The sequence below is a fragment of the Podarcis tiliguerta genome, assembly GCF_965153285.1.
Source record: "Podarcis tiliguerta genome assembly, chromosome: 8".
In the NCBI taxonomy this organism is placed as follows: Eukaryota; Metazoa; Chordata; class Lepidosauria; order Squamata; family Lacertidae; genus Podarcis; species Podarcis tiliguerta.
Window position 1 is genome coordinate 61,629,262 of NC_139541.1, and position 26,834 is coordinate 61,656,095.

The 26,834-nt window shown below is 45.6% G+C and overlaps 2 protein-coding genes across 3 annotated transcripts in view; one reads left to right on the top strand and one right to left on the bottom strand.

The window, feature by feature from the left end:
- On the top strand, positions 1-6,122 carry SH3BGRL3 (SH3 domain binding glutamate rich protein like 3). Its single transcript, XM_083456403.1, has 3 exons — positions 1-1,166; positions 2,019-2,186; positions 5,230-6,122. The coding sequence occupies exons 1-3, from the start codon at positions 1,119-1,121 to the stop codon at positions 5,293-5,295; spliced, it is 282 nt and encodes a 93-aa protein (XP_083312529.1). The 5' UTR covers positions 1-1,118; the 3' UTR covers positions 5,296-6,122.
- The window catches only part of UBXN11 (UBX domain protein 11), a 26,717-nt gene continuing 5,866 nt past the window's right edge, over positions 5,984-26,834 (bottom strand). For both annotated transcript variants that reach the window (XM_083455546.1, XM_083455547.1), the window contains exons 5-15: positions 25,448-25,548; positions 23,947-24,001; positions 23,468-23,547; positions 22,891-23,005; positions 21,765-21,976; positions 16,758-16,835; positions 13,355-13,478; positions 11,948-12,051; positions 11,161-11,228; positions 10,415-10,561; positions 5,984-9,327 (exon numbers count right to left, since the gene is read on the bottom strand). In XM_083455546.1, the coding sequence (XP_083311672.1) occupies positions 9,168-9,327; positions 10,415-10,561; positions 11,161-11,228; positions 11,948-12,051; positions 13,355-13,478; positions 16,758-16,835; positions 21,765-21,976; positions 22,891-23,005; positions 23,468-23,547; positions 23,947-24,001; positions 25,448-25,548 (1,244 nt within the window). In that variant the 3' untranslated portion in view covers positions 5,984-9,167. The remainder of the gene's footprint in view (positions 9,328-10,414; positions 10,562-11,160; positions 11,229-11,947; positions 12,052-13,354; positions 13,479-16,757; positions 16,836-21,764; positions 21,977-22,890; positions 23,006-23,467; positions 23,548-23,946; positions 24,002-25,447; positions 25,549-26,834) is intronic.

The window sequence follows — 26,834 nt, forward strand, 5'->3', positions numbered from 1 at the left end:
AGTGCCTTTATCCTGGACTGCTTTGAGTATAACCTCCGCCACACTTGGCCTTCACCCTGCCTTGCTACCCTCCCATTTCATGAGTAATAGACTAATCCAATTTGGCACTAATTTATTGTATTCATACCATTTTCTCTGTGAGGAACCTTTGGCCCTCCAGGTGTTACTGAATGTACACCTTCCATCATCCCTGCCTGGTGGCCACGCTTGCTGGTCTAGGTAATCCTAACACAATGAAATAACTTTAGGTGTTATTTTGTTGCTCAAGCAAATCCACATATCTTGTGTGGGTGTACAGAAATCCACATGTTGGTAGTGCTAGAGTTATGTATGCGGGGGTAGTATTACACAGAAAAATTATTAGCTGAGTAAATACTAATATGTGTATGAATTCCGAGGCAAACTTGTTGCCATGTTTTATGCATCATAAAAGGTGTTCTCTTTCTCAAAGCAGGGAGTGTCTCTTTCCACGATGGCGTTTGCCAGCTGGAATTTTTATGAGCACTTTTATCCCTGCTTGTAGAGTTCATTCTTCCTTGATTAACTGGGGAAGCTTTTTAAGTCGAGCTTTTTAAACCAATTAAACGTTTCTTCCTTACTGATAAAGGGCCGATACAATGTAGTTCATGGACCTTAAACTATACATTAGTGGAAAGTAATGATTGGTATTTTCAACTTTCTGCTGTCCAACAATGCACGGTCGATGGTGGTAAACCTCAGTCTGCGCGTTTTTTCCTCGAGAGCAAGTCTGCGCGCGAAGGGGCCCCCTTCCAAGTGAAGACTTCCAGGACCAGCTGCAAGTGGATCGTGAAAGATCTACAGAGACACACACTCCTGAGAGCCTCTGGGCTGAGGCTCCGCGCCTCCTGAAGGAAAGCGAGTCCCAACCCAATGCATGGGGACAACGAGCGACCCGCCTCCAAAGCATCGCCTGGCGGCCGGATCGCAGACTATCCGCCCCGCATGCCCGCGGCTGTAGACCCCATTGGCCTCCGCGATCACATGCTGGGCGGGGCTGGGAAGGAAGCAGATTCCCTCTCCACCCCTTTCCTCCGCTTCCTTCCAGGCACCCACCCAGCAGCCAAAGCAGAGAGGGAGCGGCGACAAAGCCCAGCATCATGGCCAGCCTCACGGTCTACAGCACCTCGGTGACAGGCTCCAGAGAGGTGAGTGGCGCGCCGGGGAAGGTGAGCTGCCTCGCCGAGCGGCTGGCTTCTCCCCCGCCCTCCTGGCACTCCGAGGCGGAGCTTTTCCGCCATCCCTCTGCAGCGTGCGCTCCCCTTTCTTGCTCCCTCTCCCTTCCCCGCCCCCATGCAGCTGGCTGCCTTTTCAACCCCCACGTCCTCCCGCTTGACTTGAGCCCCCCGTTTCTTGCCCCCTCCCTTCTAGCTCCCTAGAAAGGCTTCTCTTCCATAGGGGATTTTTCTCTATCCAGATGCTACAGTCATCTTGTTTTCTCCCCCAAACCCCGCGGTGATCTATGAGAAACCGGAGGGGAATCCAAACTGGGAGCCCCTCCAGTTCTCTGATGGCGGAACGAACCAGAATGGGAGGTCCAGATCTCCCTTCCCATTTGAAAGAGGATTTCTCCCCGCAGCCCCCCGCAGCCCAGTGTCTTCCTTGAACAACACAACGCCAGGCTGATGGGAGTTGTAGTCCAGAACATCTGGAGGGGACCAGTTTTTTCCTAGAGGTGGCTCCTCCCTTCCAGATGCAGTCTGAAGCAGCAGCTCCCTCCCCCCGCATTTCTGAAGCAGCCCTGCCCTCTCCTCGATGCCCAGAATCCTGCCAGCGCTGGCATTTGTACCTACTGGGCTTGGTCTGTATTTGGAGAGAAGTGGAACCTCCTCCCTCACAAAGCATGGCCGGTCTCGCAATCCCTGCCTCTGGCTCTTTGTTTTGCATTGAGCAATATGAGCAGGCTGTGTTCCCATGTGTGACCTTCCCTATGTATCAAATCCCAGAACAGGGTGATTAATCTCCCATTCACCCCCCCTCCCCCTTTGTGTGTTCTGCAGATCAAATCTCAGCAGAGCGAAGTGACCAGGATCTTGGATGGAAAGAACATCAAATACACCCTGGTGGATATCTCCCAGGATAACGCCCTGCGGGACGAAATGAGGGCCAAATCGGGCAACCCAAAAGCCATCCCTCCCCAGATTTTCAATGGGGACCATTACTGTGGGGTGAGTGGTTGGTGTGGAAAAAGTTATTTCGCTCCCTGGCTAGTAGTGAAGGGATGAGTTGGCTGTTCACAAGAGGTGTGACTGGTGTGCCCCCCCCCCCCCGGACAAATTCTAATATATAACTATAGATCTGAAACCTGTAAGACCATTCATATATTTAATGGCCTTCAAGAGGCCTTTAGTTTGAAGCCTTGAATGCAGACCAGACCTATGTATGCAAATACATGTGTGAGTAGGCCTGTGTGCCTTAAAAGAGTAGGCCTGTTGCTTAAGTCAGGGGCCAAATGCAGACCTCCAGGCCGCAACCCCCCCCCCCCCGCCCTGGTCCTTGGGACTTTCCCTACTTTACTGGGGATTGAACCTGGGACCTTCTGCATGCAAGGCCAGTGCTCTGACACGGTGCTCTGAGCTATATGTGCTCTGAGCTATATGCTCTGAGCTATATGTGTAAACTTGTTGCCCTGCCCATTTTTTCTTCTGGCCCTCAATCTGAAAACACTTACACACTTACACACACACAAACGTGGCTTAATGGATGCCTACCCTGGTTTATGTACAAGGTTCTTTATGGCCCTATGCATGAGTTGCACTTACAGCTTTTAAAGGCAAGGCCTGCTTTGTCATTCTCTAGCCCTATTGTAGTCTGTCCATGGTTATGCCCTAGCAGGCTGTGGTGGCTGGTAGGATGGAAGGCAGGGAGACTAACACTAGGTGGGGCTAGAGACCAGTGACAGGCAGACCCCCCACCCCATGTCTGGTTGTAAATAAGAATACGGCAGACAGGCAGGTAGGTAGGGCTGGCTGAGGACAGGCTGCGGTTAACGGGGTGGTGCCCCATACGCCTGAATGGACCTAATTATATTTGTGGGTAATGCATGTATAATGCTCAGGTGCTAGTTGGGTTGTATGTGAGTCTCATGCGTTCCCCCCCAATTCATTGTAGTAAATGCTCACTGCAAAAATTACAAATGTATATGAGCAGTGACGTCGTATTATTTTAGAGATTTGCAAGTTGACCAACATTTGAGCTTTTGGGCTCCTTCCCCCCAATGGGCTTTTATGAATGTCCCTTGGGTGAAAAGCCTACCCTGGCTATTTGTGGACATTTGTGTACTTAAAATGGCATTTGCTATTATTATGACATCCCTGGGGTGCTGCTCTTTTGAGGTGACATGCCGTTGCCATCTGACATCTAGGGAGCAAGCAAAGGTTCACGCCCTTCTTTTGTCATCAGCTGCTTGTTGCAAAATGCTTCTGAATGTGTGGCGAGCAGCGGGTTAAGTTAGGAAATAAAAGTGAATCAGAGGCAATGTGCCTCTGAAGACCAGCTGCTGGGAATTACAAATGGAAAGAATTGCTGTTGCACTTGGGTCTATTTGTAGCCATCCCGTAGCCATCTAGTTGACCAACAGGGCCCCTTTTGAATCAGAGCTAGGCTAAACTGTGTTTTTTAACATTAAAACAAAACTTTGTTCTTGAGCCTCTTCTAGGTAGATATGTCAGTGGACTACTAACTGTGCCCTCCCTGTCTGGAATAGATCTTGTGATCATAAGGATCCTCTTTCTCTCCTCCCCACCTCAAGGATTCCCTGATATGACAGAAAGCTGTGGCCCTCCAGAGGTTACTGAACCCAAGTTCCCATCAGCTCCAGCCAGCCTACTCAGTGGCCAGGGGTGATGATAGCTGTATTTGCATTCCAAATGGATCATTTCCCAACCTCCTAAGTCCTTGTCAGCCCTATCCTGGCCACAGGTTCTCCATCCTCAAGGTATGGGGGCGGGGCTCTATAAATGGAAACTAGACTGCTGCCAACAGTGCTTGGCTCTCCTTCATTGGAGGTGCCAGAGGACCATCTATCAGCCTGTGTTGTTCCATCCCAAGGCTATAATTCCCTGCCATGTTAACAACACCCAGAAGTGACAGATTCCAGATCAGAAGTCATTTCCTGTGTCACTTGTGAAAGCTCCCTTTGTAACACCCAGCTAACAAGAAGCCTTGTTTGGTCAAAAGGGGCTTTTCAGCCATGAGCCACCCATAAGGATTGTGTCATATACATCATTAAATAAGCTTCATCCTCTCTGTCTGGGGACAGATTTCCAGCGTGGTACTTGGGCCAAGTTCTGAACGACTTTTATGCTTTAGGACTGGAGGGTGAGAGAGATTTGAAAGAGAGTTGCTTTCTGTTGGACGGTTTTTTGAAAACTCTGAAGCCAAGGTGCTTGATTCTGTGGTTGTCCTCCCTCCGCAACCCTTGTTCCTGACCGCACACCAGTGCTCGCTTAGTCTCTGGGTCACTTCATCTGTTCTAAACTCTGCCTGTCTTTACAGACAGGAGGTGATGTCCATTGTTTACGGCAACCACTTTTTCTGAAACAAAATTTTAATAATGAGCCTCTGGTTAACTGTGGTCCCTATCGTTCTGCTTCTGATGAGCCTCTTGGGTGTGTGAGCAGGTTGCAGAATGGAGCAAGCTAAATTTGGGAGTGCAGAGGCTTCTTCGGTGGTTGGTGCAGGATTCCTCGTACAACTCTCTTGACTTTTGAGTACTCGGTTCAAAGGCTTCCTGTGTCACTTTCCTGTGCCTTGATGAGAAAAGAGTTCTCTTGAGCTTCTTGCCCTAGTAGCAAGAAGCTCAACAACTGCACTATACATTTAAAGCAGTATCATACCACTTTAGGCAGGTAGGATGGCTTCCCCCCAAGAATTTTGGGAACTGTATTTTGTTAAGGGTGCAGAGTGTTGTTAGGAGACCCCCATTCCCCTCTGAGGCCACAATTCCCAGAGTGGTCTAAGCATCAATCCCTTCCTCCCAGGGAACTCTGGGAATTGTAGCTCTGGGGAAATAGGTGGTCTAACAATTCTCAGCATCCTTAACCAACTACAGCTTCCAGAATTCTTTGGGGCAAGCCATGACTATTCATAGTGGCATGAGACTTCTTTATAGTGCAGATGGGGCCGCAGAGGCTTCTAGCTTTCTATTACATATTGCCTTATTATTGACTCTGTATTTGAGTTTTGTTTCTTGCTTCTCCCATCCGGCAGGACTACGAACTGTTTGTGGAAGCAGTGGAACAGAAGACCCTGCAGGAGTTCCTCAAGCTAGCCTGAGCATGCTTTGTTCCTTGCCCCTTGACCCTCTGCCCTACCCCGAACCTGGACTTTGCATTCCAAATGGATCACTACCCAACCTCCTATGTCCTTGTCAGCCCTAGCCTGGCCCTGTGTGACCAGACACCTCTCCAGCTCCCTTTCATTGCCTGCTTCCCTCTCAGCATGGTCAAAAAGAAAAACACTTTGCACATTCCTTTGAATGCTGCTGGGCCTTGCTCCTCGTGCCTCTGTGGATGAGAAATCTACCGGTCAAGGACATCGGAAAGCAGAGCTTTCCCCAAACCTCCTCCCCCCACCCCTTGTGCCGAGCCTGCCCTTGAGAAAAGAACAAGGGGAGGCGTTGCCTCTTGTCTTATAACCAGTTGCAAATGCTGGCTTCCACACTTCCTCTTTCATTCCTACCCAGGAAATGAGAGCTGCTATAATTAATATTACTTTGTTATATACCAATGCAAAAGTACTGCACAAGATGATGCGCTGAAATTTCATTTTCTGACAGAGAGATGGGGTAGGGTTGTACGTGTGTCTTAAAAATTACTTCAGTGCAGCTCAGACTCTCCTAGGAAAAGCGGTTTCCAAGAGGATGGTGAGAGCAGATCTTGTATTCCATTAGTGTGTTCCCACCCCAACTCATATGGGACGTATATAGAATGCTAGGTCTGTTCTTGCATCAGCTGTTTCACACTTTTTCTTTTTTTAAAAAAAACTGGCTTTTTGCAAATATGGACCAAGTGCATTTTCAGGTTTTTTTCCTTGCTAAAAGCAAAATTTGTAAAAATGGCCATCTCATTTGAGATGCTATTAAATGTTGCTAAAAACCTCAACTGTGGCTTTGTGTGTATCTTTTAACTGGAAGATAAAAGTTGAGCACCATCCTGATTATTGATTCAGAAATCCATTTTCCAGCTCTCCTAATAGCTGGGTTGATCACATTTACTATTCCTCAGCACAAAACGATTTGTTCCTGGGCCGAGCGTTGGACAGGTTGCAGAGCCCTGTGGGCTATATTGAGATGGTTTGAGCACAGTTGCATCAAATACCCATAAATTTCTAAAATAGTATCCTTGCACCCTTCCTCAATAACTGAAGTGGATGTATCACAAAAGCGTAAATTGTAAAGACTTGTGCACTGAACCCAGGATTGTTTTGCCATGGATGTATGATGGGAGCTGTGGCATCACTGAATTGTTTCTAGTTACAGTCAGGTTGTCTCTAGGAAGGAGGCTTGGTTGCGATTTGTCTATTCAGTGGCAAGATTGATTCATTCATTGTGTGGGGTTACCTGCCAGTGAAAACAATACCATGCAGAAGGTGCTAGTAGGGAAAAATGCCCTTGATAGTGATCACCAAGAAGAGGCCCTTAACTCATCATGCACTACTTCTTTAAGTGGAGTTCCCCTCACCTCCCAAAGAGGAAGGCAGTAAGCCGGTGTAAAATGTCAGCTGACTCATTAGAGCTGTTCTTAATTTGAGACTGCAAATGGGAACTGCAACAAAATGTTGCAGTGTGTGTTCCTTATGCTCAGGGTGCCAACCAGCCAGCATGCTCTCTTCCGGGATATGCCTTCATGTTCCCACTTTCCCCAGGCTTTATGTTTTTTATTCTTCCTCATCAATCATTCAGCATTCAGTGCTCAGTACTCAAGAGTGGTTTAACAATTGGTCCCTCTCCAGAGGGAAGGAACTCTGGAAGCTAGCCTTGTGAGGGGAATAGCAGCCTCCTAGTAACTCTCAGCACCTTTAGCAAACCACAGTTCCCAGGATTCTTTAGGGGAAGCCCTGGCAGTATAAAGTGGCAGGATACAGCTTTAAATATATAGTGCAGATGGGCCTAAGTCTGGCAGGAAAGTAGTCCTCCCAGTTTGGCACCAAGGAGGGGAGATTGGGGTCTTGCTTCTGTATTGGTGCTAGGCTGTGGAGACTCAGGACAAAGCTTCAAATCAGAAGAGGCAGAGTTTTACAATGAGCACAAATGGCTGAGATTTGTGGACCTCCTGGGCATTGGTGATTTTAGGGGTGAGAGGTGCTGTGTTATGCAGAGGGAAAGCCAGATGCATTGGCGTTCCTGTTGAAAAGGTGCAGATCACCCAAACTTTGGACATCTCTCCTTGTGGCATGCAACCAGTAACAATTAAGTAGATAAGGCAGTCATGGATTAGTAAGCACTAAGAACCAATTTAACAGGTCAGAAAAAGCATCTGGTGTCTTCACAGAACAGTACAACTTCATAACTTGGGCACAATTAAGAAGGTGGGGAAGAAGAGGAATTGGATATGCTTGAGTCCTTCCTCCATGTCAAAAAAAAGGCTGAGCCCATTCAGTACACCACTTTTTAGCAGAATTGTGGCTTAATAATTATTTTAAAACGCTTCTCTGGCCAGCTAATTTTCTGGAGGAAGGGAGGTTTTGACATGGACTGATCACTGAAACATGCAAATTCCATCCCAGAAGGCGTAGGGAATGACACCCTGAAACATGGCTGTCAAGGCCCTCTTTACTGAACAACTACAAAGATCAGTCAGGGGGTGGGAGAACTCGCTACCTAATATTGCAAGCCTTGGGCAAACAGGGAAACAATAACAAGGGACATTGTATTGAACAAGGTGGGCTGCTGTTAAGATGGTCAGCTTTGCATATAACTCGCCAGAGGAAGAGAAACTAACTGTGTTTTGTTGTGGCCTCAAAAGAGACCTGCTAGAGGTAATTTCTCCCACACACTGGCTGGTTTTTAACTGCAGGACATCCATGTTTGGCCGTAGCCAGAGTGTGTGTGTGGGGAACCTAGTCCTTCCAGCATTTGCTGAACTACAACTCCCATAATCCCTGACCACTGGCTAGACTTACTGGGGCTGGTGGGAGTTGTAGTTCAGCAATATCCAGGGGGACAAAGACTCCCCACTCCTGCCAAAGACAAGGGATGGGCTGTTCTGGTACTGCATCCACGCTATGTGGTGGTGGGGAGGCACTTCTCACTAAGCTTTGGGGCATTACACACAGTGTATGGGCTGGCTGAAGTTGGGACTCCCTGTTTAGCCTCTTGCACAGGGGAAAAGAAGCTTATATGTGGCTGAGTTGCCTTTGTGGCCACACAAAGTTCAAGGTTGGGTGTGCAGGTCCTTTTCAGCTTCAGGAAAGGCAAAAAATGTTCATCTCCCTTTCCCATTAGAACTAGTGGAGAACCATGGGCCTTTCTGATGTTGCTGAACCATAACTCCTATCAGCCTCGGCAAGTGGCCAGGGATGATGGGAATTATAGTTCAGTAATATCTGGAGGGCTGAAGTTTCTGCACCCCTGCATTAGATGAATTAACAGGCTTGCATCACAGGTGCCCCTAATCCCACCAACTAGTTGGTAAACCCCATTTTTTAGTCCCTTGTAGGCTACAGGAACAGGGTGGGTGCTATCAAGCACATGGTGTGCACCAGTGCATGGTCTGGGACTTGGCGCTCATTTGGTGATGCAGCAGCTTAGAAAAGGGAAACTTCATGCTAGCACCAGTAGCCCAACTGTGTGCTCTTTCTTGGAGTGAGGGTTTGGTGTTTCTGATGAGAGCTCTACAAGGGCCAGAGTCTCTTCATCCATCTGAGGCTAATGATAAACTAGACCTAGGGCTAAGCCCCACTAAGCTGGTAACAAAGGGAGGGTCTATGCCCAGTATTCCAACTACACCCCAACCCCGGCTTTCTCCTTTGACTGAAGTGCTGAGAATAGCCGCAAAGGTTGGAGCTTGGGTAAGTGGAAAGGTCAGTCCTTCCCTGTTTCTCTCTCTGACTAGAGGATGTCATTTTTGCACAGGCTCTCCTGAAGAAGGCACACTACTCCCTAGCTGAGTGGCAGCCAAGCCTGATGAATCATCCACTGTAAACCATTACACTTGTTGCCCTTGTGATTTGGTTGACGGGGCCCTTTTCTGCAGCCGAAGTGAGGCATTGGGGACCAGCCCACACTCCTCCAGCGTCATGAAGTTGTTGTTATACACTCGATAAGGAAAAGTGCTGATGATCTCGTAAGGTTCCATTTCTTCTCCCCTAGGAAATGAGCAGAATAGTGCTTGTAAGTGAGCTGATTTGGAATTTGACGTTCAAATGCAAATAATTTGTTTAATGCAAAATTTTAAAATTTGAATACACATATTGAATAATTTTTTTTGATTTATCGGTATCTTCGTTGCTTTGGCTTTGAGAGGCATCAAGCCAAGAGTCTGCATTTCAGAAACTATGCTATGTCACTGCAGGACCTAGACAATAATGTCATTGGAAGATTCTCTAAGGAAAAGACAGCAGAACACCGCCCTTCAGTTTATTCTCTAGAGAGGCTCCTTACATTCAAGAATGAATATTCTTTGTATCACCCCTAGTATCTCTACATCTGAGCTATGCAGATTACCTTTCAGGGATGTACCCTGTTTCCTGTGGTCATAACAATCTCTGTGGGTTCAGCCACACATATTGGGCATGGAATGAACAGTGCCTATGGCACAATTTTCCAGGATCCTCACTACTACTATCCCTTGGCAGTAGCCCTACCTGCTTTGATGGTATCATGACCCCAACCAAAAATACAAGAGCAATGCCAAAGTGGAAGAGCCTGAATGGTATGTGATATCACAGGTACTTTTATTTATTCTCTGTACGAACTCCACTATGGAGTTGTGGCAGAAACTGGAGAACTCAGCAGAGGTCAAAACCAGAAGGAAATAAGGGCAGATAGTGAGGAGTAGGATACACAATGGTGAAAATTTAACTGGAAGGTGAGTCAGGAACCTAGATGCCTGTATGATGTGATAGATCAACTCCCCCAAAGCCATGGGATCTTTCCTACCTTGTCCCTCCCCAATAACCTGAAAGTCAGTCATAACCTTGAAAGTGTTTATTATTTGCCCTTCGCCCCCAAACATTTACTCCCCATATTGCATTGCAGAGGCCTGGTCCTCCCAGATTCTAGGTGGGAGATCAGTCTGAATAAATTGGCAACATTAAGCAAAAACACACACTTTCCCCCTATCTGTTTATAGTGAGCACAGACTTTAGTTGCTGATGTTAGTTGCAGAATCAGGAGTTTAAGGTTCAGAAACTTCTACAAAAGATTATCTGCTGGAATGCTCCCTGTTACTACCTGCTCTGGGCAAGATGCTGGCGCAGGTCTCCGATGGTCTCGGTGAATGGCATCTTGATGATATAGGTCTTCTCCCCATTCTCTGACTTTATCCGAAGAGTTGCGACATTGGGATTGGAGGCCTTCTTTTTTTCATTCCCTTCCAACCTGAAGATCAGAAAAGCTGGTTAGAGAAGGGACAATGCTTTCTTTGAAGAGGGTGGGGAAACCTTCCCAGGTTGACAAGCCCCATCTGCCCCTCATTTCCCTCAACAGCACATGCAGAAACTTGTTGGACCCGTATGGGGTATTAAGGAAGGAGCAGTATCTCTGGTGGGGGACAGTTTGTGCAGTAGTTTGACCACCTTTGGTGCACTCAGTTCTCACCTGTGGCTCCTAGAAGCTGACAGTGGCCACCCCCCAGGAAATGGCTTAACTGGCCAGCTAAACCAGGTGAAGGTAGCTGATGGGTCTTAAACCCTCAATGAATCAGGTGAATTATGAGACCCCAAATCACATACTTCTCAATGCAGCTCTGAATAAAGGGCATCAACGTGAAAGAAAGTGCTACAGTGGCCCTCCAGATGCTGCTGGACTCCAACTCACATCAGCCCCAACTGGCGTGGCCGATTGTCAGTGAGGATGGGAGTTGTAGTCTAGCAACATCTGAAGCGCTGCAGGTTCCGCCTCCTGCACTACAGCTTGAGGAGACTGCATGATGCCACAGCCATTAATGTGAAGAGGGGAAATTGCCTTTTCTTTTTTACCTCTTCTTCATTGCTGTAATACTGGGGGTCTCCACCACAATCACTTCGTGGCTTTTTCCACCTGAGCCCTGGAACCAAAGAAGGAAATCTGTGTCAAAATCTGACTGTCCTGAGAAATGTAAACAGAATCAGCTGCCCTGCTCATCTCAGCACATCCAAACAGAGTGATGAAGCAAAGTTTCTTTTGTTGTACTGTTTAGAATTGAAGGGTTTGGTCCTGAGTCTTTGGCTATTAATTAAAACTTCCAAACTCAGCTCAGACTCCAAGCTCAGAGTCTGGAGAAGCTGCCCATGGGCTGGCAACCCTTAATCTAACCACTACACTACACCACACCACACTAGCTTGATGGCACTATTTGAATGCCAATAATATATAGCCTTTGGGGAAGTGAGATGATGACCATATGGACCCCAATTTCCTGTCCTTCTGATACTTGGGATTAGAGATGTGCTTTCCCCCCTAACCTTGGCTACCATGTCAGAACTGATTCTCAAAATGAAGGCAGAAGGGGAAAGATCATCAATGTGTATCATTTGTGTTGGGCTTTAGGTGGGCAAGGAAGGAGACCTTAAAAGGGCTGGTATTCCGCATGTGCATCCTATATCCTTTTCACACATCCTGGTCACAAAATTAAATTCTGGTAGGGAGAAGGATTCTAGGTAGGGATATGGTACCTAAGCCCACGCTGCTGCAAAGTATTGGCTATTAGCAGAAGTGCTGACCAGAAGAAGGAACCCCAGAATCAAACCCCATTACATGCAGGCTGGAGAAGGAGTTCCATCCTACCTGGAGGGTTTTTTTAATTTCTCCTCGGATATCGATCACTTGCCCATCTTGAATCCGTGACTTTGGAAGCTTATTCAAAAACTGTTCCATGGTGAGCTTAGGACCTGCCATAACAGAGGATTGTGGGAGTAAATGCTTTAGTACAGGGGTGCCCAAACCTTTTTCAAAGAGGGTCAGATTTAATGAAGTGGACGTGTGTTGAGGTGTGTGTTTTTTAGGGTTGAGGTTGTTGAGCTTTTTTTTGGATTTTACCCCAAGAAAGAAACTGCCATGGGGGCTGGATTGAACCATTCAGGGGGCTGAATTAGGCCCCCAAAATGGACCTTAGACACGCCTGCTTTAGTAGATAGGCAAAGAAAGAGCCCTAGGCATAACACTGGGACTTTGCACTAAGATCTTGCCATCCAGTGGCTGCAGAAGTGAGAGATAATTACTCTCTGGTTGCCAGCCACTAAAAGAAAGAGCTCCAAGCCATTTGCCCTGAGTCTGACTGACAACTGACCAAAGCACAGCCCATCTCTGCCACCAGCCAAAGTGCTCCTCCTCATCAGGTAAGAAAGCCAGCAAGGGGAGATCAGTCTGGTTTACAGTCAATATAAATGCCTGTTTCACAGCTCATCCCTCCTTTCTGGCATTGGCAGACAGGATCTTCTTCTGTCTTTGTCCTCTATTCCACTCTCCTTTCTTTGTCATTTTCATTTGTGAGCCTGAGGGTTAGGCCTGTGTCTTGTTTTGATTTAGTTACAGTGCCTGCCATCAGCTTTGAATTGTACCTTTTACTGATGTAAGCCACTTTGGAAACCACTCTTTGTCCCATCCCCCAGTGCAGCATGTTACACTATCATCGTTGTTAGTACATTGTTTTTTCATTCATTCATTTTTAGTAATTGACTTCTTTCCAAAAAGCCTTTCTGAAGCTCTTCTTGTCAAGATGTTTGACTGGTGGGGGGAAACAAAAGGTCCTTTCCATCACAAGCAGCAGATAACACAAAATGTCATTCAACACAATGCAATGTCAATAGTTTTGTCATACATGAAATGGAGCCATGATTAACTGAGTGGTTGTAAGAAAATAATGAGATAAGTTGAGGACCAGAATTTTAAAACACTGAATGACACACACAAACACACACACACACACACAGAGAGAGAGAGAGAGAGAGAGAGAGATTAAAGGAAATCAAACAAAGAAGAACAAGAATATAGGAGACTGCCTTATAGTGAGTCAGAGCAATGGTCCATCAGTACTGTCTATTCTGGATTGGCAGCAGCTATGCAGCAGAGAGGGAACCGTTCCCAGCTCTACCTAGAGATGCTGGGGATTGAACCTGAGACCTTCTGCATGCCAGGCAAATACTGCTGCTGAGTTAGGGTCCTTCCTACACTCACCACTAACCACCATCTCACCTGGTATCTCATTTGTCTCCTTTAATCCGCTTGGTCTGGCAAGGCCAATGACGTGGCCCTGGCCTGGAAAACTTTTGTGCTGCAGCCTCCTCTCCTGAAATACGGTGTCTCTCTTGTCGGTGACCTGTGGAAGAGACCCGTATTGCTCTTCAATGCCCTACCTAACCCCAAACTCCAGAGTTCAGTGTTAGGCAAGGAAGTGTTAGTAAATGTTGGCAGCAGTGACAAATGGAGGATGGAAGAGAAGTCATCCTTTCCTTGTGCAGAAACTGCAAAACAAATGATCAGTCAGCAGGGATGCCTCAACCTGATCAGGGATGCCTCAACCTGCCTATCAAGCTGGCAATGCTTGATCAAAACTCAATAAACCACACTTGGAGAGAGGTGGGTCAAAAAAGGTTCACTCAAAGCAAAACATTCAGGGTTGCATTCAAATCTAGTCCTACTCACGAGTAGACCGGGATGGCTAAGTAATGTCCAGTAATTTCAAGGAACTACTCTGAGTAAAACTTAGGTTGGATACAACCCTCGGCTGGGAGTCACCACAAGCAAGGCCTTTTCTGCAGCCATCATAAACCAATGTGTTTGTGTGAAGAGTCTCAATGATCCAAGATGTGCCACTGCCTCTACCAGACCAGCTGCTGTATAAAAGAAAAGAGGGTCCCACCCCTTGTTCTTTCCTTCTATCAGAAAAGCTGTATGAATCTAATCGGAGAGCCACCACTTAAAATCCAGAAGCCAACTCAGGGCCAGTTTATGCAATCCACAAAATCAAGTGGCAGCTCATTTCCAGGCTGCCCCAATCTGGTGGGCTATGGGAAGAAGTGGGTTGCATATTTGAAACATTATCCTAGAAACAGAAAGAAACACACACATATAGACAAAACACTCTGCATGTGCTCTGAAAATAAGCATGGTGGGAGAAAGGCTTCTGGTTATCCTCCTACATAATGCATTACTTTCCTTTGTGCTGTGAATTTTCTCCCATGACATGTGGACAATCCCTCTGGCAACCCAGCAGAGTACCGTACAAAAATACATGACTACTTGGTTCTATAACTATCTCTCAGAAACTAGAAGGTGAGAGCAAATGGGAAACCAGAAAGGTATATGAAGCCAAAGAGGCCCAGCTGTCACGTGTTCTGGATCTCTAACTGTATGATCCTCTGGAGACGATCCTCTGCCCCAGCTAACATTTGGACCCTGCGGCTTGTGCACTCTTCCCTGCTTGATTCTAACTGACTGTTCAGTTCTGGCGCTCCCCACACTTCACCTGCAAAAGGAAAGGGAGCAGGTGCTTCCCTTCAGCAGCCTCACGGGGGCTGGTTTCAGAAACCCCAGACCACATTTCCTTGTTCTTGTTCTTTTCTCTTTTATGTAAAACATTTTCCACTCATCTATGAATAATGAGAACAAAGAAACACAGTTTCCTCCACCTACTTACGAATAATGGGCAAGAAAGCAATACACTTTCCTCCCATCTGTTTGGAAGAAACTGCTCCAGTTGCCTCCAAACAAAGCAAACACACCATCTTAATAAGTCACTTCTGCTGACAAGGATCAGACCAATGCTGTATCAGTAGTTCCACCCGAATACACTACTCTAGAAAGTTAAAAATAGTTTATTGATAAATGACTTCCTCATTTCCCTTCTTTCTCTAAAACAGAAGGGCACAGCAATCCCTTGGAAGGTGGTAGGGGTGGGAGAAGAGACTATGGCCCCACTTCATTAGGGAGCACCCCTGGGCTAGCACTGGCCTGGTCAAAGGATGGGTGGCAGTCCCTCTATGTTTACTTTTTCTCCCCTCCCCCCTCCCAATTCCTGCTGCAACTGGTTTCAATGGAAAAGGAAAGAACTACACCAGCTTCAAGAGTGTAGTATTACTTCCTAGTCAAGGGCATGTTCTTGTATCCCGTGAATCTAGGGCCTCCCACAATCTGCCTCCAACACACACCCTTTCTTTAGTTGCATCAGAGCATTAATAGAGTGGGACGTCTAAACCACTGAGCCTCTTGGGTTTGCCAATCAGAAGGTTGGCGGTTTGAATCCCCGCAGACGGGGGTGAGCTCCCATTACTCAGTCCCTGCTCCTGCCAACCTAGCAGTTTGAAAGCATGCCAGTGCAAGTAGATAAATAGGTACCGCTGCGGCAGGAAGGTAAACAGCGTTTCTGTGCACTCTGGTTTCCATCCTGGTGTCCTGTTGCGCCAGAAGCAGTTTAGTCCTACTGGCCACATGACCAGGAAAGCTGTCTGTGGACAAACGCAGGCTCCCTCAGCCTGAAAGCAAGATGAGTGCTGCAACCCCATAGTCACCTTTGACTGGACTTAATCGTCCAGAGATCTTTTACCTAGTGTGGTTTCCATGGCTCCCCCAAGAAGGTCTCCAATGGCAGACCTTCTCTACATGCAGACCTCCTTCTATGTAGTCAGAGAGGGAGGTCCACATCATCCAATGACCCTTCAGGGAGCTTAGTATGGCCCCCTAATCAGTTAGGTTTTACCACAAGCGATCTATTTAATCCTCTTCTAATCAGTTCTCAATAGATGAAGCAGCAACGTTCCAGTCACATGCTTTTTCAAACTTGGCTGTTTATAGCAAGTTAATCTCTAATTCTTTACTTGCCTTGTATAATATTGGGCATAATCTAAAAGAAGAATTTGTGCACAACAGGAGATCATTTATTATCACAGTTTCAACTTTCCATAAAGCAAACACAACTTGGGGACAAGCCTACCAAATATGATAACCACTTTCAGGCACTGTCATTAGCAGAACATAACTTATTTCTTAATTTGTGGTAACTTGCACCTGTATGCTTTTCATCATCCCTGACCATTGATCAGGCTTGCTGGGGCTGATGGGAGCTAGAGTCCAATAACATTTGGGGATCCACAGGTTCCCCACCTCTTGTCTAACATTTTCTGGTTTTTTTGGTCTGCCCTTTTCTCGGAGATCATGTCCTATTATTCTTCCCATTTGCCTGAGAGCTCTCTTCTCCCACTCCTCATCCTTTCTTGGGTCTCAAAATGAAGCACAGACTCATTTTCTCCAGAGAATGTTCATCCACACAGTCAGTGATAATCTATTACTGCACACAGAACAACCAATGAAGATCGCAGAAAAGTTTTGTTTTTTTTAAGGAAGGAATCTCCATTTTTAAGAACTGAAAAGTGTTCCAGTTTTTTAAGCAAAAAGCACTCTTAGTTCCTCATATATAGAACGATCAGTTCCTGAAAGAGGAAAAAACATTATAACTGCTTAGAGCAAAGAGAGGTTCTCAGTTCTGCTTAAACAATGGAGCTGCTCTAACTTCAGACCACATTTTTGATAAGCAAATGAAACTTCTGCAAACGAAGAACTCAATAAACAGGAAGCTGTAGGAGAGCAGGGGGTGGCATACCTGAAATGGGATACCATCTGGGTAACGCTTCTGCAGCTCAGAAGGGAAGTAACCGTCCATGATATCTCGTAGGAGTTGCTGAAACCACAAGCAGGGCCCACATGTCAGATTTTTCTCTATACTGAGGGTGGTAGTGCCCCTAAACATTTTTTGGGTCTAGGGACCAGTTTCAGACACTATCACGAGAACCACAAAATACAAATTTCACAGATGAACAATTGGTGATGCTCAGAACACTGAAACAACTAAAAAACCTACAGCCCCCTCAGAATTAAAATGAATCAAGATAAGAATGGAAAAAGGAACCAACCAAACAGCCAGAAAAGAACATGCCAAAAAAGCTTGAAATAAAATAAAATAAAATTTTGAAGTAAAAATAAACACTGGGAGGAACAGAGGCTTTGGCAGGTGCTAAGGGAGGAGGAGGGCAGGGTTAAGGGCGCCATAGCACCCGCAGGAACCACAGTAGAGGCCCCCAGGGCTGTCTGGTGACTGAACAACCACAATAAGCAGCCCAGATAAAGGAATACCTCTCATTTATTTCAGTTTACAGAATACTCTCTTACCAGAGCTGGAGGTGAAACAAAAAATGCACATAACAAAATGTAAATGTGCCAACAACCTCCATTTCACCAATCCAATTCTGACTGCAAAATATTCAGTCTGAAAGAGGAATTGTAGCTCAAATTCAAAACAGTTCAGGGACGAGAAACCCACAATAAGGAAGAAGCAGACTACAATTTTGGAAGGCAGCTCTGAGTGCCCAGTCTTGGTGTGCATGAGCCCACAGCAGCATCTGTGGCAGCAATTCTGGCAGTGGTCTGTAGCAGGTAGCACGAGCAGGGGACTGACAGGCAGATCAGAGCCACAACCTTCAGAACCTTGGACAGGTCTTAGGGGGTAGACCACTTGCTCCAAGGACTGCTGGTGCTAACTGAACTATAGCCCCTGGGCCTGAGTGTAGGCACAAACCCAGGTCCCACCAGCCCTTTGCTCTGGATGCCTCCTTGATTTCATTCTCCACCTCAAGATGACCCAGCACATTTTGGTCAAGAGGGTGATAGGCTTTAAAGAGCCTGGAGCCTGACACTCTGTTACCTCTGCCTCTTGTGGTGAGCAGGCTTGGAGGCACATTTGAGACTAGGTTGCTGATGTCTGGCTTTGGAGCTGCAGCCACTGGGGGTCAGTGGCTCAAACATTTCAGATTTGGGCATGCCTGGCTTAGAAGGGCAGAACTTAGATTACGTCAGGGCCCCAATCAATGCTTCCTGGTTCAGCTGTCTACTCTTCCCAAGTCAGTGTTCCGGGTGCTGCTGGCAGTCTGGGTCATAACACTGTCGGGTTTCACTTCCTCCTCCTTGGGGTACAACCACAAAGCTGAGCATATTTCCCTATCCTCACACCATCAACTGGGGTTGGTTAATGCTGAGAATAATGATACCAGGATACAGCAAAGGTTATGGGATGGTGATCAGGGGGAACTCAATACAGGGCTGCCATTTGGGGAGGTGGGCAGCCTTCTATTTCATATTGTGGGGACCCATCCTTAGATCTGGAGGTATCTCCAAACAGCTTTCCTTTCTAGCAGGTGTCAAACACAACATCTAAATCTCACTGCATGTCCTTGTCAGATATCTAATATCACTGAATATTGATATCAAATATTCAGAGAACAGACAGGGAACATTTTACATAATAATGCTCAGAAAATAATTTTGAAGAGCAAATTAGTTTTCGCTTTACTCAGCTCATCTTCCTTATTTCATTTATCACCACCACCACCACAAAGGTTAATTGTTGTTATCCCCATGTTTACAGATGCAGCATGGAAGCTACTGAGATCTGCCCAAGACCATACAATGAGCCTATTATGAAAAGTGAGATTTGAAGCCAGGCCCACATCCAGCACTCTGCTTACAGGCCTCCCTGGCTTCCACATAGCTCACCTATACCATTCAGATCTCTGTAAAGTGAAAACACTTGCAGATAGACCAAGCTAGGTACTAGGGTATGATCTGAAGGCTCGTGGCCCAGTTACCTTGTGGAAGCTAAGCAGTTTGGCCTGGTCAGGTTGCAGATGAGATACTGCTTGGGTACCCTACATGTGGATCTATGACTCAGTCCCACACAGTGCAAGTCTGAAAGTTGTGTAAACTGGAGTACAACCTGAAGTCTCTTAAAAATAAGTACATTCTCCCAAAAGAGGGTGTGAGACTTTAGTCACTAGACTACATGTCTTCCCTTCACAGGGACTGAGACTTAAGCTTAAACTTTCTTTTCAACCATAAGAACTATCAACCTTTTTTTTTAAGGAAAATCAAGCTTTGTTCAGGCATCTGCTAGGAAAGAACCTGCACCCTTTTCACCACAGGTTTCTCCTGGTAAAAAATTGTAGAGACTGGGCAGCTACAAAATTGAGTGTTCAAAAATACACAGTACTGCTTTTTTAAAATGTTCAGCCAATAGTTGACTCATGCACTGAGAGGAAAGTCTGGCAACCTGCTTGCTGCTGCAAACCATCTCTGCGGGGGCTGAAGAAGGACGTTCAAAATTCAAGGATTTACATGTGGTGAAGAGTCCAGCAACATGGGAAAGGTCCCATGTGTGAGTTCTATAGGACAACTTTCAAACAGTTGCAGAGGCAGCAGGTGGGACTTTGTGCTTGAGGACGGAAGCTGGAATGGTTTCAAAGTCAGAAGCAGAACAGCCCTGTGCTCATTCTTGCTTTCCGTTACTTCCTCCTTAACTTGTAACTCATTTCTAGAATGATGGCCACAGTAAGCATGATGGGGGGCACTTCCTTCAGGTTGAAATTGTGCCAATTGCATACAGTTTTCAAGTAAAAACCCCAGAGAAAGGGGTTGTGGCAAGGGCAGAGCGTAGGCAGGAGAGGGTACTGCACTCACCCCCCTCATTTCCCTTTTTACCCATCTTTCTGTGTGATTTGTGAATATATTCAAACAGCACATAGAAATGCTGCTAATGTGCGCCTGAGGAGCCTTGGTAGCTTTCTTTCAAGGAGGCACATATTGTGTTTCTGAAGGAGTGCCTTCGATCAGGGCAGGATGACTCCCGGATTCTGTAGTCTACCTTTTTCTTTTTTAAAAAAATGAGATGCCTCATGGTTCAATGGCACATTTTAAATTTATAAAGCAAGTGTGCATGCGCCAGATCTGTGTTCAGTGACCCTGACTATGCACTCCCACTTAAGAACATAAGATACTGTTCAAGTTCCAGCCAAAGTCCATCTAGCCCAACATTATTTGCAAGAATCTTAGCATCCAGCTGGTACTAAGTGACCCACTGGAAGTGGGCCAATGGGCCACAGTATACTTCCTGCCCACTCCAGCCTAATAGCACAATTCCCTTGGGAGGGACTGAATTCTCATCTCTTGTCTCTTCATGGATAGATGCTAAATAGTTTCTCTTATTTCAAGATCACAATGAATACTCGTCCTGGCAGTCCTTTCCTCTGCCCTCTGCAGTGGAAAGGGAATTGGGTTATGCTGCAGCTCTGAATCTTTATTTGCTTCCTTCACCATGTCCCTACCCTGCAAGGTTCAATACCTTCCTTCTCTTTCATCTCTTCCCTGTTATACTCTTCCTGCCCTGTCCCCTAATTCTTCATGATTTACTGGTCAGTTCCAGGGGTGGAGAACCTTTTCAGCTTGACAGCCGCATTCCCTTCTGAGCAATCTTCTGAGGGCCACATGTCAGTGTGGGTGGGGCCAGAGGCAAAAGTGGGCAGGGCATGAAATGTAAATTTCATCATTTGTACAGGAGACCAGTTTCAACACACACTCCCAAAGCCCTCTCTATTCTCCATCCAGGCATTGGAGTTCATGGACACATTCCAGCACAGCAAAAACACTTGGGGGGGGGGGTGAAGAAGGGCCAGTGAGCAGTGCGGCCTAGGGACAGAGTGTGCGGTCTGGGAGAGTTCTGACAGCCAGATAGGGAAGCCTGGAAAACAGCATTTGGCCCTTGGGCCTGAGATGGCCTATCCCATGTTTACCCAGATTATGGTTTTGTAGAAGTCACTGATTCTGGTTTGTTAGGATTTAGGTGATCAGATTCCCCATTTAGCCAATAAGCTGGAGTCTGAACGAAAGCAAACTTTAGTAGCCTACCACTGCACCATCCACCTGAGCTCCTGAAAATTGTGGTGCATACAGATGTATGTGCAAGCATAAGGCAGCATATATTTTTTTCTACTGCAAGAAGAGCTTGGCTGCCATCATCCCCACCTCACATCAGAGGCGAATTTAGGGGAGCACAACAAGTTCGCCCACATTGGGCGCCAAGCCGAGAGGGCTTCACAGGGGGAGCTGCAACAATGGTAAATAATGGATGGCAAGAGGCAGGAGGTGCCGAATTTTGGCATTGCACAGGGTGTCACTGAAATGTTAAAGCCCAAAATCTGTCACATTACATAGGTATTGCATCTGAATCCAGTTATGGTTATTCTCATTTTCCCCTCACCCCTGCCTCAGGCAGGCTTTCGTTTTTTAAAAAGGTCAAGCACCTTGCAAATGCATCAATTTGGTCTATGCTTGTGCCAAATTATTACTATTATTACAAGTCAATCATTTTTAGACAAGAAAAACTGCTGCAGAGAGTGGGAGATGTGCCTTCATGATGTCAGCCAATCAGCACTATGCACAGCCAGTTTCTGCTAGAAACTAGCAGAACCAGTCAAAGCTCTGAGCACTAGCCTTCAGAGAAGATTGCACCCGTCCAAAGTGAATGAGTGCAATTCCACTGAAGCTTGACCGCCCTAATTATGCATAACTGTATATAATCTTGTCGTCTTATCAGGCTTCTTATGAGAAAATGGAAGGAGTCATAAATGCTATAACTTATTTCTGGGCAGAAAGCAGGGATTTTGTGCTATCAGGAAACACACACAAGAATGTCTGCTTTGTCATCATGTAGCCATTGCTATGGGTACACCTGGCAGCCAACCAGACAGTTGGTGATTAAATTTCTTTAAGTATTGATTCATACCTGCGTGGAAGGTTCTTCATATGACCGGAAAGGCCCTTTGAACATGACAATCCCATTTTGATAGAAGGTGAGGGGGATTGAGTCCAGCTGCTTCAGCCTAGCACCCCCTGCCGTGTGCTCGATTTGGGACATGCCTTCCCCAGCCAAAGCATTTAAATCTTTCAGGTTTGCAAAAATTAAATCAAAATTGGTTTCTGAAACGATGGATTCACCTATGACAAAAGGAGGATAAATGACTAAGGGGAAGGGAAACTCTCAACACTGCATTTTAACTGCAAAATCTTTTCCAGCATCAAAAAAAGCAATTTCCGTGACAAAGTAATAGAGGGATATTGTCAATAGGACAATATTTCAACTATTAGTGTTGGATTACATAGGGTGGTATCCAATGCGCTTGCTCTGTTAGTACAAGGACTTAGGCTTGTTCAAATGAACTTTCCACCCTCTCCTCCTCCTGGACATGCCCGGTGCCCTCCCCAAATCTGCTCTGGAGGGTTGGGGAAACCCCCAAGGACAATTATTATTATTATTATTATTATTATTATTATTATTATTATTATTACAAATTTGGGGAATACAAACAGAAAGGAGGGGGGGGGGGTTCTGTTGCACAAGCATAAATCCTTGTGCTAAAGTAACAAGTTACTTAGTCATACACTGTGTACAACCCATAGGGACAAGTATGGATTTTGTGATCTAGGTGTGGAGTTGTTGCAAAGCAGGGTACATGATACCTCAAGGTTCAGAATAGTTATTAGGAGTTTTTCTCCATTTATGCCCTGCTTTTCAAGGCAAAAGCTTTCAGAAACTGGCTTATGGTACGACTAAAACAGTTTAATTAAAATTAATAAATCGAAAACTTTTTTTCCAAAACCACTTGTGCCTGACAAGTTTGCATTATTTGCTATGAGAATATTGGTAATGCTGATTTGTAAGGTTATTAAATGAATGACAATGGGGATAATTTATGATGTATACAATGCCATCAATGTACATAGCATATTATTGAGTTCTGTAAACGAAAAGACTGGTCTCTACGCCAAGGAGCTTACAGTCTAAATGGAAGTAAAGCATGCTCTGTTGTCTTAAGGTATCTAAAACAGGGCAGTCTTTTGTCCCGGCAAACCTGGTTTCCAGTAACGCTTTGACAGCTCACTCCTTTCATCACTTTGTGCCGCCACTTCTCCCAAAGAGTCTGTCCCTTCTCCAACCCAGATCAATCCATAGTCATTCAGAAACAGCTGCATAGGGGGAAATGGGGACAATTTAGACAGGAAGGATAATAGCCTAACCAATGGTGAGAATAGAAAAATGCTGAAGGAAAAATAAAATTGCTACTTTCCCAAAAGGAACTTTTATTTAAGGCTGCAACCCAATTAAATCAATTTTAAATAAGGATGATGTGAAAGTTCCTCAGAGCCCAACTCATATTCAAACCCTGGGGATTTGGAAGACCTGAGGGCAACCAGCACTTAGAGATCTTACTTCCCCCGCTTCTCATTGTCTCCTTGTGTTAAGGAGTAAAAAAAAAAAAAATGCAAAAGAGAGATTCCCCTCCCTCCCATTTCTGCCTGGAACCATGGTGAGAGGTTGGATGGTTCAAAGGCTCTTGTTCACGTCCAACCCAGTAGCCAGCCACAGAATGAAATTAAGCTCAGATTCATAGCGAAATAATAATAATCTCTCTCTCCCATTAATCTTACCTCCATTTCCCAGACCTGATGCTGCAACTTAAGGCATATCACTTCCAGTTCCTCTGCTCTGCTCACCCAAGAAGATTCAGCTTGCAGAGAAAAAAAAACACCCAAAGATATGTAGGGGTTCCTCATTTTGATTAATATTAAACTGCACAAAGAGCAGCAATAGTCCAAGTCTCTGTTATAAATTAATGTTCTGACTCAGAATGGAAAAGGTTAGCATTTTACCTTCGAACACACTTCCTTCCAATGGGCAATTCCATATGGTGACCTGGCCGGTTCTGGACTTACTGGTGCCTTAGAGCTTAAAACATGACCTGCATTATGGGGAGGCCTCGAAAGCTGCTCTCTCCACATGCTCATACACACCCTGCTGTGGCCTGGAGGCTGGCCTTCAGCTACACATCCCTCAAGTCTAGCAAAACCTGGCACCTGCCTCTCGTTGAAGAGAAAAAGAAGCATTGAGACATGTGCCACAATGTTACCTTTTCCTTTCTTAAGGACTTTTATCTGCTCCTCAAGCTCCTCGATCTTCTTATCCTGCAGATCCAAATATAAAAGGCAAAATTTATTACCAGTCACTATTAATTCCATGTCATATATGAACTGCTTCCTATGAAGCATCTCAAATAAATTTCACAACAGAATAAAAAACATATACAAAATAATTGCATCAGTACAAGCAGAACAATTGCATACATAGGAAACCAAATTCAAAACCAATACAGATGTTGACTGAGATAAGATTCCACTCTGGAAGCTTGCTCAAAGAGGAAAGTCTTCAACAGACGCTAAAAATACATTAGAGACGACCCGTGTCTAATATGTAGGAGCATGGGGTTCCAAAGAGTAGGTGCTGCCACAATAAAGGCAAGATTCCTTCATGTTATGAAGCAGGCCTTCAGATATGATGGTATCTGCAGGGTGCCCCCTTCTGTGTTGCAGAGTGATCCCCCTAGTAGTTTAACCATCAATCCCTCTTCCCAGGAACTCTGGAATTGTAGCTCTGTGAGGGGAATAACAACTCTCAGCGCCCTTAACAAATTATACTTTCTAGGATTCATATATTGCTATGAATCAACACACATGATCAAAACAGACTGATCAGTCCATCCTTCCTCCCACTGTGAATTTACTGGTAGTGGCTAAGAGTGAATGAGCCTTCTCCATCGTGGCTCTCCGGCTGTGGAATGTCCTCCTCAGGTAAGCTGTACTCTTTGAAGTCTGTAAGCAGAACAGTTGGAGCTACTGCCATACCTGAAGCCCCTCCACTTATACTGTCCTGGGTGGGAGATGGAGGGCAGCTTCATCCTCTTCCCCTGCCCCTTTTTCTGCTGCTACAGCTCCAGGATGGTGTCCCAGAGGGGTCTAAATGGGGAACATTGCTGGTAGCTGGATCAGCTTAGGAGCCAAAGATTTTTGACCGCCAACAAGGATACTGCCTGCAACAGCCAGTGCCTGCCGGCATTTTCAGCAGTGCAGCAGGGACAAAAGCAGAAGATTGTGGGTTTGGATTGCTCTGCTAATTTTCTTTTCTTTTTTTACACTAGGCAAGGACATTTCATTTTCCAAGGCTTTTAAAATTATGCTGTGTTTCTTTCAATATTGTTTTTTTCTATTCTTCTGATCTGTTTTTTTTTTTAAAAATGTATAGTTTTGTCCTTATCTGGTGTGTTTTTACTTGAGGCATTGCATTCTTATTCCCATATGGCTTTTTAAAAATTTGCTGTTTTAGCCAATCACAGATCACTCTGTTATAAGGCAGCCTATACATAGTGTAAATGATTGTAATTTTATCATATTTTTTTTTGCATACCATGTTGTGAGACACCCACCCACCCAGACTGATTTATGCAATATAGGAAAAAACAATTAAATAATAAAACACTTGAGTAAATAAAATCTTAGCATGATTCTGAGATCAACTATGACCAGTTTGAACTGTTGCCACGCTAATGCAGTTCCTTTGAAGCCTGGCATTTTCACCTTGTGGTATATTGCCCGTGCTTGGCTCTTGATGCTCTGTTCCAAGGAAGCAATCTTCTGCATCATGGAGGCCATCAGCTCCATATCGTTGGGAGCAGACCCTAAAGGCACAAAGTCAACAGATCGTGAGAACAATTTGGTGTCAAATGTTCTATCGAGATGCCGACCCCACAATGGCATGTTGTGCTCCTTGGAAATGGAGCACAGGGCCAGAATGCTTGGTATGTCGTCTGTGTTGGCTCTCTGCCCAAATCCTTGGGGGAAACAACAGAGGACTAGTATCTGGGTCACCAATGGGGGAAGACTGCAGAGGTGCAGCTATGTTGGATCCCAGACATAGGCTGACATTTCAGTGGTAGGTGGTAAACTCTATTTTTCACAGATTCTCTGCACAAACTCACACATCTGTACATGAACTCTCTCCCTAAGATGGGAATATGGCTATTGCCAATCACCCTAGATTGTCAATGTTGTACTCAGAAGGATCAAAACATACAGGAAGCCAGGGAACAACGTTCCTCACCATGGCATAAACTTAGTATTTCACTCCTCCCTCCCTCCTTCTAGTTACCCCAAAAGAGCGAAAAAGGAAAGAGAAGAAGGAATGGATACAACTGGAGCTAGATGCGACTCACGTATACAGTGGTACCTCGGGTTAAGTACTTAATTCGTTCCGGAGGTTCGTTCTTAACCTGAAACTGTTCTTAACCTGAAGCACCACTTTAGCTAATGGGGCCTCCTGCTGCTGCCGTGCCGCCGGAGCACGATTTCTGTTCTCATCCTGGAGCAAAGTTCTTAACCCGAGGTACTATTTCTGTGTTAGCGGAGTCTGTAACCTGAAGTGTATGTAACCCGAGGTACCACTGTACTTGCGTTAATTCACAAAGCCTCAAGCAACTTGGGTCCAAAGTACCATGAGGACCATCCGATAACTTAGACGCCCCTTGAGCACTGAGCTCCTCTGACTGGGCACTTCTGGTGGTTTCCCTGTGATTCAGTTGGCCATCACTAGGGGCCAAGCATTTAATGTGGCAGGCCCTCCCCTGTGGAACTCCCTGCCAGTAGAGTTTCGGCAGGAGCCATCTCTGCCTTCCCCGAGATGTCTTCTGAAAAACCACTGCTTAGACAAGCCTTCACAATATGAATTTCTTTTTGGACCAGCCAATATTCACTGGTGTTCTATTGATGCTTTTAATTACAGTGGTACCTCAAGTTACATACGCTTCAGGTTACAGACTCCGCTAACCCAGAAATAGTACCTTGGGTTAAGTACTTTGCTTCAGGATGAGAACAGAAATCATGCTCCGGTGGTGCGGCAGCAGCAGGAGGCCCCATTAGCTAAAGTGGTGCTTCAGGTTAAAGTTCTTAACACGAGGAACTATTTCTG